The following is a 13,368-nucleotide window of genomic DNA, read 5'->3' on the forward strand; positions in this document are numbered from 1 at the left end:
AGGCTTTTTGAATTTTGAAGTGGGGATACAGAGGGAAGGGAATGAATGTGAGAGGGGCTCAGTTAGAATAATATACTGGGAAGTAAGATGTGTCATATTTGGAGTTGCTGTGGAAATCTGTCTGTAAAATGGAGGGACCCATCACCATTGTTTTAAATATCCCCGACATGGCCCGATATATCCTCCGATATATCATTTTACAGGGTTTGCCGCAACCGATATGGTCTTCAAATATCCTTTACTGTTTTTTGGCTATTTTGAGTGATAAATCTCCGATATGACCGATATATTAGCCGATATGTGGACCAATATATCTTTTCATATAGCTTGTAAAATAATATACCGTGTTTGGAATTTTTGGGCTAGATATCAAGATTTTCCCATTATATCAAATGATATTTTGCCCTAAAAAAGCAGATCGAATATTGTAACGTTGCTTTGCACTTTTGTTTGTTTTAGAAGGTTGATTAGTGATCCTAAACATATATTATTCATATTTTGTATACTTAAATTTTATTACATATGTTGAGATTACATTTTAATGCATTATACTATGTATACAAACATTCATTATGGCATTCTGATATTTACCACATATCCCCGATATTTCCCCGATATCCGCAATTCGATATGAATTTTGGCCATCCGATATTTTCCCGATATCCGATATTTAAAACCTTGCCCATCACGAATTACTGTAAAATAAACAGTGATTCTTTGGATCCTCTTTAAGTATAGAGGAGTAGATATACAATCATTAATTTATAGCTCGTTTATAATTACATTCCTTTTATTAGAGTTATATTCATAATTTCACAATCATATAATGATGTCATCGAAACAAGACATGAAGGCTTAACAAACAATTCAAAAGTAATTACTTAACTACTTCAAGTTCTAAGAAAGGATATGCTCTCGAGCTTCTAGAACTTATATTGAAGTAACGGAAGTTATATTGAAATAACGCATGCTATATTGAAATGACGTAAGTATATAGAATTATTGAAATAACGCATATTATATTGTAATAACGTAGAGTTATGATGTGTTTGAGTGATTTCATAAGGTTTATGTAACATTTAAGGCCTATTAGGTTATATAATGCATCATGACAAATTACATAACGGGTATATTTTAAACAATGACTCAAACCATATATTTTGACCTAATGTTGTCGATTTTCTTTGACTTCGGTTCAACTGCATATATGGTTATATCTTGTGCCATCTAAACAATATAGAATATAAAGGGGCTAGACTTAATCTTATTGATATTTTGATTCATAATTAGCAGCATTTCTAGGATTATTTATGCATATGGCATTTGTGTGCATGTGTACTGGAAGACATACTAAACTTATGACTAAAAGAAACATTTCATCTTTTCCAAAAAGAAAAAAATGAAATTAATGTTTATTTTAAAACAATATCTAAATATTATAATTAAAGATTGAACTCGAAATTTTGAAGTCATAATGTAAATGTTAAAATCTGTGAATTGAGTCTACTTAACAAAAGTAACTGGAACGAAACATGGCAAAATAGTTCATGGAATCAAATAGTTACTAGTAATCTAATTTTCTTCGTTCTTTTCTCTGGTTCCTAGGTTTGGCTATTCACATTCAATATGCATTATGAATATGTATGCTCAAGTTGGAATAGGGTTCTAGAGAATAGAGTGAACTAGGGGAAAATTTTTTCCCTATATTGCTACCTTTATAGGTTAAGGCTTGGGTTGGTTTTTCATGTAGGATTGTTACCTCTGGTTGCAAAGAGCAATAAAAAAGAGTAGCAAAAAGTAGCTACAAAGAGGAGGAAGTGAAACATCAGCCTTTGTAGCTCATGTACTTCTATTGTGAAGGCATACCTGTTACAAGTGCAACTTCACCCGTGTCAAATAACAGTGTGCTTATTAGGTACATTTCGGCAGTTCTCAACAATGTTTTCAATTTTGTAATATATGTTAGTATCGAACAAACTTTTTTCTTACTAGAAGGCTAGATAGGTTAATGGTTTTGGAGTTTTCTGTTAAAGAAGTGAAGTAGAAAAACTAATATGCACAAGAGACTAAGAACTAAACCGGTGGAACAAAGAATGAGAGAACTTAATGATTTTTGAAGATAAGATGATGAAAGAAGATATATATAAAATATAGATAAGGAGACTAATATTATGTGGAATAACATGGCTTCTACGAGGAAATGAAAGAGAGGTTAACTTTTAATGATAAGTAAATAGGTCAGCAATATAGAGAATTTAATCATATAGTGAATGATAAAAACTATAGATGTCGGAAAATTAGGATTAATGTGGTAAAAAATGCTCTAAAGAAAATGAAAAATGGAAGAGCTGTAGGACGGAAAATATCCCTATTAAAGTTTAAAAATATCTTGATGTATAGGTTTAGGATGGTTGTCTGAATTATTTAATCAGATTAGCGAGACAGTGAATGCTAAACGAATAGAAGATTAATACTTTGATACCGATATACAAAAATAAAGGAGATATACAAAGTTTTTCAAACTATCATGATATTATACTCATGAGTCATATTATGAAACTTTGGGAGAGGGTAATTGTGCAATGACTAAGAAAGGAGACAAGCGAGCAAAGACCAATTTGATTTTTTTATCCGGGAGGTTAAGTATGTAATCTATACATATTTTGAGACTGCTAATGGAGAGATATAGAGAGAAGAGAATGGATCTACATATGATGTTCATTGACCTAGAAAAAACTTATGATAGAGTGCCTAGAGAAGTAACGTGGTGGGTTTTAGAAAAAAATATATCTATTATATATATTAATGTGATTAAAGATGTGTATGGTAGAATAATAATTAAAGTAAGAACTAATGGAGGAGAGATAAGTCTTATTACTATATGTATTGTTAAATATCCTTGACATGGCCCAATATATCGGTTGATATATTATTTTATAGGGATATAGTCTATTTTTTAACATTTTTAGCACTTTTGACAATATATCTCTCACATGGCCAATATATCAACCTATATATCGGTCTCTATGTCTTTTTATATGGCTTGTTGTAAAATAGGATACTGCTTTTGGTAATGTTTGGGGGACATAATATGACTTTCCCAATAAATTAAATATTGCAATGTTAATATGGACTTTTGTTTATTTTAAAAGGTTGATTAGTAATCCTAAATATATGTTATTTACATTTGTGTATGCTTAGATTTCATTAAGTATGTTTAGATTATATTTTATGATATTATATTGTATATGCACATCATCTGATATAGCACTTCGATATTTACCATATATCCTCGAAATTTTCTCGATATTTGCAATCTGATATGAATTTTGGTCGTTTGACATCTCCCTGATATTAGATATTTTGGTCGTTTGACATCTCCCTGATATTAGATATTTAAAATCTTGACCATAGGTCTACATCAAGGGTCAATCTTAAGTCATTATATTTTTTCTTTAGTCATGGACTAACTTACTAAATATATTTTGCTGATGACATAATATTAGTTGACGAGACTAAAAAATATATTATTTTTAACGTAGAAAGGTGGAGACAAGCTCTTGAAACTAAATGTTTTAGAATTAGTAGAATAAAAATAAAATACATGTAATACATTTCTAGTAAAACTAAAAATAGAAAATAGCCTATAGTATATATTGATGGTCAAGAAATATCTAAAAATTATTACTTTCACTATTTAGGATCAATCATTTGGCATGATTGTGAGATTGCGGATGATGTTGCCAATCGCAACAAATCAGGATGGTTAAAATGGAGGAGTGCTTTGGGAGTCTTGTGTGATCGTAGGATAGTTATAAGACCAACAATGCTTTATGGATAAAAATATCATGCAATTAAAAAAGATGCGCAAAAAATGAGTACAGTAGAAATGAAAATGTTGAGATGGTCTTGTGGGTATACATTAAAAGATAGGATAAGAAAGAAGCGCATCCATAATAAATTATATGTTGCTTCTATTGACGACATTATGAGAGAGAAACGATTAAAGTGGTATGGTCATATATAACGAAGACCTTTTAGTGCACCGGTTAGGAATAGTGATAATATTATAGTTAATAGAGCAAAAAGATTTTAGAGATAAACCTAAAAGAACTTGTTCGAAGCAATTAAGAAGAACATGATTATAGTCAACTTAACAGAGGAGATAGTCCATAATAGAATGGAATGGAAGAATATGATTCATGTAGCTGACCACGAACATTTGGGATAAAGGTTTTGTTGTTGTTGTATGTTAATGTCAAACACTTGGGGGACACTTCCTGGACCCATGTACTGCACTTCTCCTATAATTTGTTATCGTTATATGTTTAGATATTCTTTTTTACTCTCATTTGTACATTAAATTATATATTTAACGGAAAAAGCCATGAAAACTTTGACTTTGATAAAATTCTGAGAAACATAGGTAAGTCTTGGTAGCCTATAAGTATATGTCTATTACAGTCACTTGTACTCCTGTTAGTGGCAGACTGGCAGTTACTGACTATTGATTTATTTAGATTGTTTTCAGTTTGGGTTACGATAAACTATGAAACCACAGCTTCAACTTAAAATTTCTTTTGGTTTTACTTAATGCAGGCCTTGCATTTTTCTATAGAAGTGTTCTCAATTTTAATGCTTCATGTGGATGGATGTTGGTAGTTTTAGTTTGTTGACTTGAAGTATTTCTTTTTCCTTGAACAGCTTAAGTCGTATACGAACGCCAGTTAAAGGGTATCTTTGTAGACATCATCAGGTGAGAATCCCATTTCTCTTGCATAAGTAAATGAATCAAAAAGTTAACATCTCCATTTCATTATACTTCTTTTTGATCAGTTGATTTCATGCTTCACTTATAGTGTTTTGATTATGACAACTTTCTGGAAATTAATTCAAAAAGGCCGTTGTGGCACTGCCCTTGTTGCAATCAGCCTAGTAGCTTCATAGACCTACGAATTGACCAAAATATGGTGAAGGTGAATATTTAAATCATCACTTTATTATAGTAAAAATTTTATATCTCGGTGTTTAGCTTTTCTTCTCTGTTTCCTGTCCACCCAGATACTGAAGGACATGACAGTGGATACTACTTATGTAGTTATTTCTGCTGATGGATTGTGGAAGGCTGTTCTTGATCATGATCAGAGCGCAGTTAGCTTGCCCAATGCAACACTTGTAGAGCAGACAGATCAGGGTAAAGGGGATGAGTCTAATGGTAAACTACAGAATGCAGTGGATCTAACTATGGAGGAAGATGAAGGGGGTAATAACAGCGAAGCATATGAAATTGGGTACAGAAAATCTTTAAAAAAGTTTCAGCCTACCCCTGTTCCTCAATCTTCATCTGTCTCACTTGGATCATCAGTAATTGCTCCAACATTAGATAACCGAAGAGTTGGAACATTAGAATCTCTTATCCCTACTTGTATCCTCAATCCTGCTAGCTTCAATATCGCCTGTAATTTACCTCCTGTCTCTTATCAAGCAAACCCTTCTACCATTCAAGCACTTCCTACTAGTGCGGAAGCTTCTATTTCATCAGAATGGGTTCATTCATATCTAACGAATTCTGATTCGTGTACAAGTAGAGGTTTCCCCACTCTATCTCATCAAACAGTTTCTCCTCTAGCGAATATGGCAGGTGGTGGGATTGATATGCAACAGATCTCTAGTCCTTTGGACATAAATCCACCAGTCCAGCAATTTCATCCCATGATACAGGTAATACTAATTTTTATATAGAAAAATGGTACCTGAGATAATAATTTGATGTTTGTATTGTTTCTATTGTTTATAGCCTAATATTATAATTTGAATGCATTGCTGATCACAGTCTAGGCTTCTTTAAGTGACAACGTACAGATTCGGTCCTTTAGTCTCTATTTTTCACATGTAACTTGAAAGTTTGTTGACGTGTAATATCAACATATTTCTGCTTGCCTAATCCGCTTAATTCACAACATTTGTATTAGTTCTGTACTCACTTCTGATTTATTTGGTCGTGCTTCCTTTCCAAACGATTGCCTAATCTGCTTAGTTCACAAAATGCGTATTTTTTCCCCACTCATTTTCTATCTCAAGGGACCTAACCGAATAGTTTCGTGATCCATATGCCTTCTTAGTTTTGGTTTGGTTTTGCTAATTCATAACTGCCTGCTTGAAATTCTTTGTTTTCAATCAATGGACATGGACTCTTTCACTGGAATCCTCTTTGCTACCTAATTGTCCTCCCCTTCACAAATTAGTGAACCATCCATCGTTGCATGGAACCCGGTTCATTTTAGTTCACAGGATGGGTATAGAGAGTGGTATGCCACTCGTTAGAATTTTTTGGGGTGTTTTTTTTTTTTTTTTTTTTTTTTTTTTTAAATATAGAAATAAGAGGTTTTGCAAAGTCAAATTTTAGAAATATGCTACTTGATATCACTAGTGGTTAAAGAAAACCTTGAGAATCATTGCAATTAAGGTATACATACTTTATGTGCTTAATTTCTCATGTTTTTTTGTTGTTTATTCTTTTTAACAAAGATATATTCTTTAAAATTTAACTGGTTTGAATTCTAAATTGGGTCGCTGGATGGAGTTGGTGAATCTGGTCGTGTTCCACATGTATCTGGGACGATTGAACCCAAGTTGTGGTTCCCTATAGCATCCCACCTTCCCGACTTCTGTGGAACCATCTTATGTGTTTACCTTCATTCTGTTTCTAATGAGGCTGTATTATTTGAGATCCTCCAGAACTTGTTAATCTCTTATTTACCTTACAAATCTACAGGAATCATTAGTACTCTCCTCATTTCATTGTACCCTTTACTTAAGAAGGCCCCAATTTGTGTTTTGTTTTGATACTGTGGGTTGTGTTGAAGCTAAGAGGAAGTGAAGAAGGCTCGAGAATATTTGGTAATAATTGAACAGATAGCACATGCTTTGTTCAAACAGATTAGAAGTTGCATATTTCAGCTGAATAGGGTGATAGATATATAGCTATTTAACCATGATGATATCATAAAACTTCCCCATGGCGACCTCTATAAGAGGAAGAACGGTCCATCCCCGTGCAGTTTTTTTAATGCTGTTAATGGTAGACATTGGCCATCTTGCAGTGTGTATTCTGGTCTAACTACTCATACCTGGCGCAACCTGCTGTACTTTTTCTTTCATTAAAAATATTCATCTGCATTGATTGGCTTAATACTTTTTCTATTTTGTGATTTTAAGCTCATTTAGTGATTCTCGATGTGCTACTGCAACTGATATTGACAAGACCCAATTGGAAGCATTTTATTCTCTTATAAAGTAGCCGTTGGCTCCACAATCAGATTTTTTTTCTAACTAGCCCGGGATAAATTTTTTGGATTGTTTTTATATGAATTTCTCTCTTGCTAAATTTTTTGTTTATAATTATTCTCTGTGCAGATTCAGGACCAAGGTTGCCAGCTTCCTTTCATATCAACATTACAGCAGATTCAGGGCCAAGGTTGCCAGTTTTCTTCCATATCAGCATCACAGCGGTCAACCGAACTTTCAACATCACCACAAATCAGAGCGTTGTCACCCGTAGCCCTACAGAATATAAGTGTCTGTAACACCCCTCAACATCCCGTTAACATTAGAGGATGTACAAGTAGTACACACTCCCCTACTCAGAATGTTGCTGGCATTCCTTTACCCAACTTTGCAAATCCCTACATTCGAGTTTTAGCTTCTGAAATAGTTGCAGGGAATGGTAGATTTCCATCAGTTCAACCTCATCCTTCAACAGTGCAAAATAACTGGCAGCCAATGGGAAGGATGAGGGGTAGTCTGAGTGGTAATGAATATTCTGCTGCAATTAACCGATATGTACTTAATCCGTCCCTAAACTCTGTTGCTACATCTGAAGAGTCTCTAGCATCCAATAATTCTAACACTCCAAATTTGCATAGTTCCTCGGTCTGGCTTCCTCCCTGGAGCAATCTCGGATCTGGTAATTAGATATGAACTTGAAAACTCGCCTTTTCTGTGACTCACTGATTCGATATTTCCACAAGCTTAAACAGATAGAAGGCAGATGTACAGAGTTTTTGCCAATTTTTTCTTAGGTGCGTGGATGGTTTACAAAGATAGCTGTACAGTTTACCTGTTTTTGCAATTGTTCTACTGAATTGTTGCATCTATCTTCAAGAGATGTTTTTTTTGTACCCTGGGCTTTTGTGGCTTAGAATGTGGGTCTTTTACCTACATACCTTCAATATCTACTCTATTTGCAGATTTACTCATCAAATCTCTATTTGTTTGTTTACCCTTCATTTTGTAAAATTTATTTAATACATTTCTCCCATTTTCTATTGGGGAATATTTTTGTATATACCTAGATTTTCTTGTTGAAATGCTTAATGTTTTGAAAATATGACTAATTTGTCCCTAGTTGGGTGACAGAGGAGAGGACGAGGGCGGAAAAAGTCATTTTCAGTTTCCCGCTGTTTGAAGCTTGATGTTGAGAAGTGAGAGAACGCAAATAGGTCTTCTGCATATGAGATAGATTGGGGGGGTATATGGTCAAAATACAGGGAAATCAATGTTTACTATGCTCTGGACGGTAAATTTTGTCAAATATACGTATATATTGCAGCAGAACTAAAGAGTTTTATCCGTTTTGTTTTGGGTGTCTATATGTATAAGTTACAGACCAAAGCTCTATTTTGTCTTTGTACATAATTCCACAACATGCAAATTTAAAAGGGGAATATGTATATATGCTTTAGAAGCGAGAAAGGAACTGGATCTGCTTGAGAAGAGGACTGAGAGCCTCCATGAGCTTTTCACAAGGATGGTTGTGTACTCCCTCGTACGTTGTCACCACGATGCTCGTGTCTTTGGATAGGCGTTGGACCTGCTTCTTCACGTTGCACGTGTGATGTGTGCACCTGTAGTAGCTTCTTCATGTACACACAAGTAAAAGTATAAGCAAATTATATCTGTCCAGTTTTTCTATATATCTATATGAGCTTGGAAGGGAGAGTATGAAAACATAAATGCTTTTGAAATGTATCAGATTGGAAATTGTTGAAATGAAATACCATTAAAGGACCATATTTAGGCTGAAGACAGTGATATACCATATATGTATTCACTATTCCATGCCTTCTACATTCCCAGTATTTATACCTGTCATGTGAGTTGCAAATGACATTGATGTGCTCTAGATATAGATTACTTGTTATTTTATTGTGTAACATAGAGTTCTCCTATTCTCCTATAGGTTTTCAAATACGCCCTTGTGGATTTATGAGCAGTTAACCCTAGAAATTATTAGTGTGAAACCTTCTTGAATGTATTGGATTGAGAATTGCTAAAATGGACTGTTGTTTAAGGGGCTTTACGGTTGGTTTCCTAGAAAGCTCAAAAAGAGGAAGCCTAACCAACAAAAAAAAAAAAAAAAAAAAGAAAAAAAAAAAAAAACATAACAAAAAAAAAAAAAAAAAAAAAAAAGGAAAAGCACCCCAATGTTTTCAAGTGATTTCCTACCAAAAAGTCTAGAATTAGGTTTCCTAAAACCATGGTCAAATCAGTCAATGAGAGGGTGTCATATCACCCTCCTTTGTTTCAAAGTGATAACCAAACAAAGAACAGCAAAATATTATAGAAAAATGTTTTCTATAATACATTTTCTTTTTTGTGTCCAACCAAAGGACCTTAAGTATCAGGCATAAATTGAATAAAATGATGCATGTACTCGATATTATGCATTTCTTCTATTAGATGTGATATCAAGGGCCATTTTCCCTTGAGTGCACTTGTACTCTAACAGTAAATACTTCATATAATTTTGCTCGCTATGTTCATAGTTACAATTCCATGTCAATAATATTGACATGTTGATGTTTGATATGATACTATGCAAAGTATTTAGGACATATGTGGTTGACCAAAACTCAAATAACCTCTTACGTACTCGAGGTTTGCAGTAAAGATAACGTGAGCATCATAGTTTTTGCGTATTAATACATGAAGGTATACATATACTCAAAAGTAAATTGAAAGCATGGAATTCAATGGACATACGTGTTTTTCTCTAAATAAATCTTATCACTAAATATAGAGTCAAAGAGGTCGTGACTTCAAGAGTTAAAATCATATATTTTTCCAGTCAACCATTTCTGTGGATAAGATAATAAATTGTGTAATGGTTTCAATACAAGCTATTGGAAACATGGCGGGCTGAATCGAATTTCTTTCTGTGCTTTCTGTCACAATCGAAATTTCTAAGAACTTCCATCTATACTATTTCCGTATTTAAAGATGCATCACGTACAAATTTAACTTCGAGTCTGTGTGGTGTAAAGTCTGCAATGCTAGTGCAGACGGCGTGAATGAAGGCAATTTCTTTTTTTTTTTTCCTTTTCCCGTCCTCACAACGAAGGCTGAACTGTTTTCCATCTATAAAAATCAACTTTGTTTTTTTTTCTACCAGTGCCTACTCCTGCCTATACGTCACTTACTAATTAATTAATAAAGGAAAAGGAAAGAAAAGCACGGCTTCCCGTGCCTCAAACTTTATCCCATATATATTGACCTCACACACAAATTATTCTCAGCTGCTTGATAATTACATGTGAAAAGAGAGCTAGAGAAATTTTAGATTGGTTGATGGTTACACAAGAAAAGGTACTAGGTAATTTAGTCAAAATACCAGGAGTTAAAAAGAAAGAAAGAAAGAAAGGTATGTGTATATGTATGTCCTCTTGTGTGGTTGAACTATAAATTTCTAATTACACCTGCCACCATGGGCGTGCATGTCCACACAAAAAATACCCTTTTTAGTTGCTTAGGTTAACATGCATGCAAACAGAAAATGACTTAGGTTGTCCACTTTCAAGCTGTCCTTAGCCAAAGTGCTACCTAACCTCTGGAGGGTAATTCATTCATTTAATCTTCTAAAAAACAAGCTTATTGTGGTATAACTTGGTAATTGGGTTCTCTCTACTGCAAATGCACAACAGAAAATCTAATTTTATTTTTTGGGTAAATATTGACCTCTAAGACTTAAAAGCATAATAATATAAACATTTATATAGTACTAGGCATAATTGTCATGCCGCCTATAGTTGTTTACGTTTAATTTCGAAAACTGAAATGGAAGGTTAATACTTTTAAAACTATAGCGGTATTTCTGTTAATTTTGCAAATCTTAGTGGATTTTTCACTAATTTATACATTTATTTTTTCAATCAAATCCATTGGAAGATTAAGGGAAAACGTAATTCCCTTAGAATATGCAAATATAGTTATAATTGGTGGGTTTCTCTCCAAATCCCATAACAACAATGCAAGTGTTGACAAGGGAATATGGAAAGACTGATCTTATTAGGGGCTGTTTGGTTGTATGTTTTTACCATGTAAAAGGATGTAAAGTGTAAAAAAATGGGTCCCAATATCAGCTTTCATCACTTTCAATTATTTGTTTGTAGTTGTGAAAATAGTATAAAGTGATTTCATATGCTGATGTGGCTTGTAAAGTGATTTCATGAAAAAAAGACATGATTTTAGGAGAAAACTAACATTGAAGTTAGGAAAAAATAATAAAAAATAATTCCAACCAATATGAACATTTGAGTAGGGACCACTTTTTACACTTTCCAAATAAACAATTAAAGTTTTATTTTGCAAACCAAACAAGTGTTTTATGATTCCAATGGAATAAAAAACAAACAAAGAAAAGTATAAAAGTGAAATTGATGAGGTGGACAACAACTTTCCAAGTTGTGTTATAAATACACAACTTTACCAACAACAACCAAACAACCCCTTAGACAATGCAAATGATGGAAATATAAAGGTCTAATACCTAGGAAGATAAAATGATGCGTTAACCGTTAGCTTCTTGAACTTCTCTTTGGAGGCTATAAAAGGGATATGCGTAGGTGTTGAGGGGGCGTCGCCATTCTTTGAGCTCTTGAATGTGGGTCTATTTGGGCTCTTCGAGTGGTGTGAGGAAGGTTTAAAAATTTGTATCTTGTAAAACTTGTACTAGTTTGTGAAGCATAATCAAAGTGGAGGTAGGCATGTTGTCCCGAACCATGAAAAATTTTCTTTGTGTTATGTTAGTGTTTGTATGCTCCAAAATCCCCAACAATATTTGGGACAATCATGAATATCAGAGGTATAGTAGATGATTATGATTTATAAATTTTTTTCTCTACATTAATCAAATAAGAAATGGAGAGGATAAAAAAATCTTTAAGTTATGTACGTGATTGAAACAAAATGGCGATTAACAATTTTAACCTTTTATTTTTTGGAATTATCACTTCATTAATTAATTAAAGAAATTAGATTTTAGGAAATTTACTATTTTCTCAATGTTTTGTTCGGTAGGGAGTATTTTTTAATTAAGTTTAGCAGTTGTAAATATAAATTACTAGTTATTGGCATATTTATGTAGGAGTGGTGCGTACACAGATTATTGTTCAGAGGCATGTTATATTTTCATGAACAACTGAATGTGCCGTTTATTTAATATTATAAATATGCCACCATGGGTGACCGAAATAGTTCGAAGGTTCAAATATGACTCTTACGGTCTTGGGACCAATTTCAGGTTGGATTATCACATACATACATACGCACACGCATATATAAGACCAATAAAACCTAAAACCATAAGCAATATAAGACACACACACACACACACACACACATATATATATATATATATATTAATCCCCTCCACTCATTTAAATGGTTGCATATCCACATGCACTACTCAACCCATGTGAATGTGATCCCCCATTTAAATGAGTGGAGCGATTATGTCACCTCACTACCAAGCACAATTTTTTATGCTTGGTACCAAGCATATCCATTTCTTTCTTTCTCTCTCTCTATATATATATATATGTGCGCGCGCGTGTGCAGTCTCTCTCTCTCTCTAAATGAAATTAAGTTATTTGGGGTACCTAATGTACAATAAGCAATATACGACCAATAAAACCTAAAACCATGAGGAGAGTAAAATTATTGGGATAAAGTACACATAACCATTACTCATATTTAAAGTTGCTTCAAATTTTCAAATGATTTTGGTTCAACCTACATATCGTAGTAATCGATAGTAACCATTGGCTGATAAACATACAGTCTTTTTCGTAAGTAAATACGGTATATAAAATTGAATTCCCGTGGCAATCTCAAGAGTCAAATTTCCCCTTTAGCGACATGCCCGAGCTTAAATTGTTCCATGTATTGTTTTTGCTAACCACTGCATAGTTAAGAAAAAGAGAGGTGGGGGAAGGTGTGGGTTCATATATTTAAGATAATTTTAAAAACCTTAAAAATGTTGGATTCAAATTATCTCCATTATAAAAATATAGTAAAAAGACCACTGTT

The 13,368-nt window shown here is 33.4% G+C and overlaps 1 protein-coding gene across 5 annotated transcripts in view; it reads left to right on the top strand.

Moving 5' to 3' along the window:
* Window positions 1-8,718, top strand: part of LOC109842700 (E4 SUMO-protein ligase PIAL2-like) — a 43,274-nt gene extending 34,556 nt beyond the window's left edge. For 2 of the 5 annotated variants that reach the window (XM_020411557.1, XM_020411558.1), the window contains exons 13-17: window positions 4,705-4,756; window positions 4,860-4,976; window positions 5,062-5,721; window positions 7,417-7,966; window positions 8,419-8,718. In XM_020411557.1, the coding sequence (XP_020267146.1) occupies window positions 4,705-4,756; window positions 4,860-4,976; window positions 5,062-5,721; window positions 7,417-7,966; window positions 8,419-8,474 (1,435 nt within the window). In that variant the 3' untranslated portion in view covers window positions 8,475-8,718. Of the gene's footprint in view, window positions 1-4,704; window positions 4,757-4,859; window positions 4,977-5,061; window positions 5,722-7,416; window positions 8,082-8,407 lie in introns of all 5 variants that reach the window. The other 3 variants (XR_002247350.1, XR_002247351.1, XM_020411559.1) reach the window with 3 other exon arrangements.

The sequence above is a fragment of the Asparagus officinalis genome, chromosome 5 (assembly GCF_001876935.1).
Source record: "Asparagus officinalis chromosome 5, Aspof.V1, whole genome shotgun sequence".
Classification (NCBI taxonomy): Eukaryota; Viridiplantae; Streptophyta; class Magnoliopsida; order Asparagales; family Asparagaceae; genus Asparagus; species Asparagus officinalis.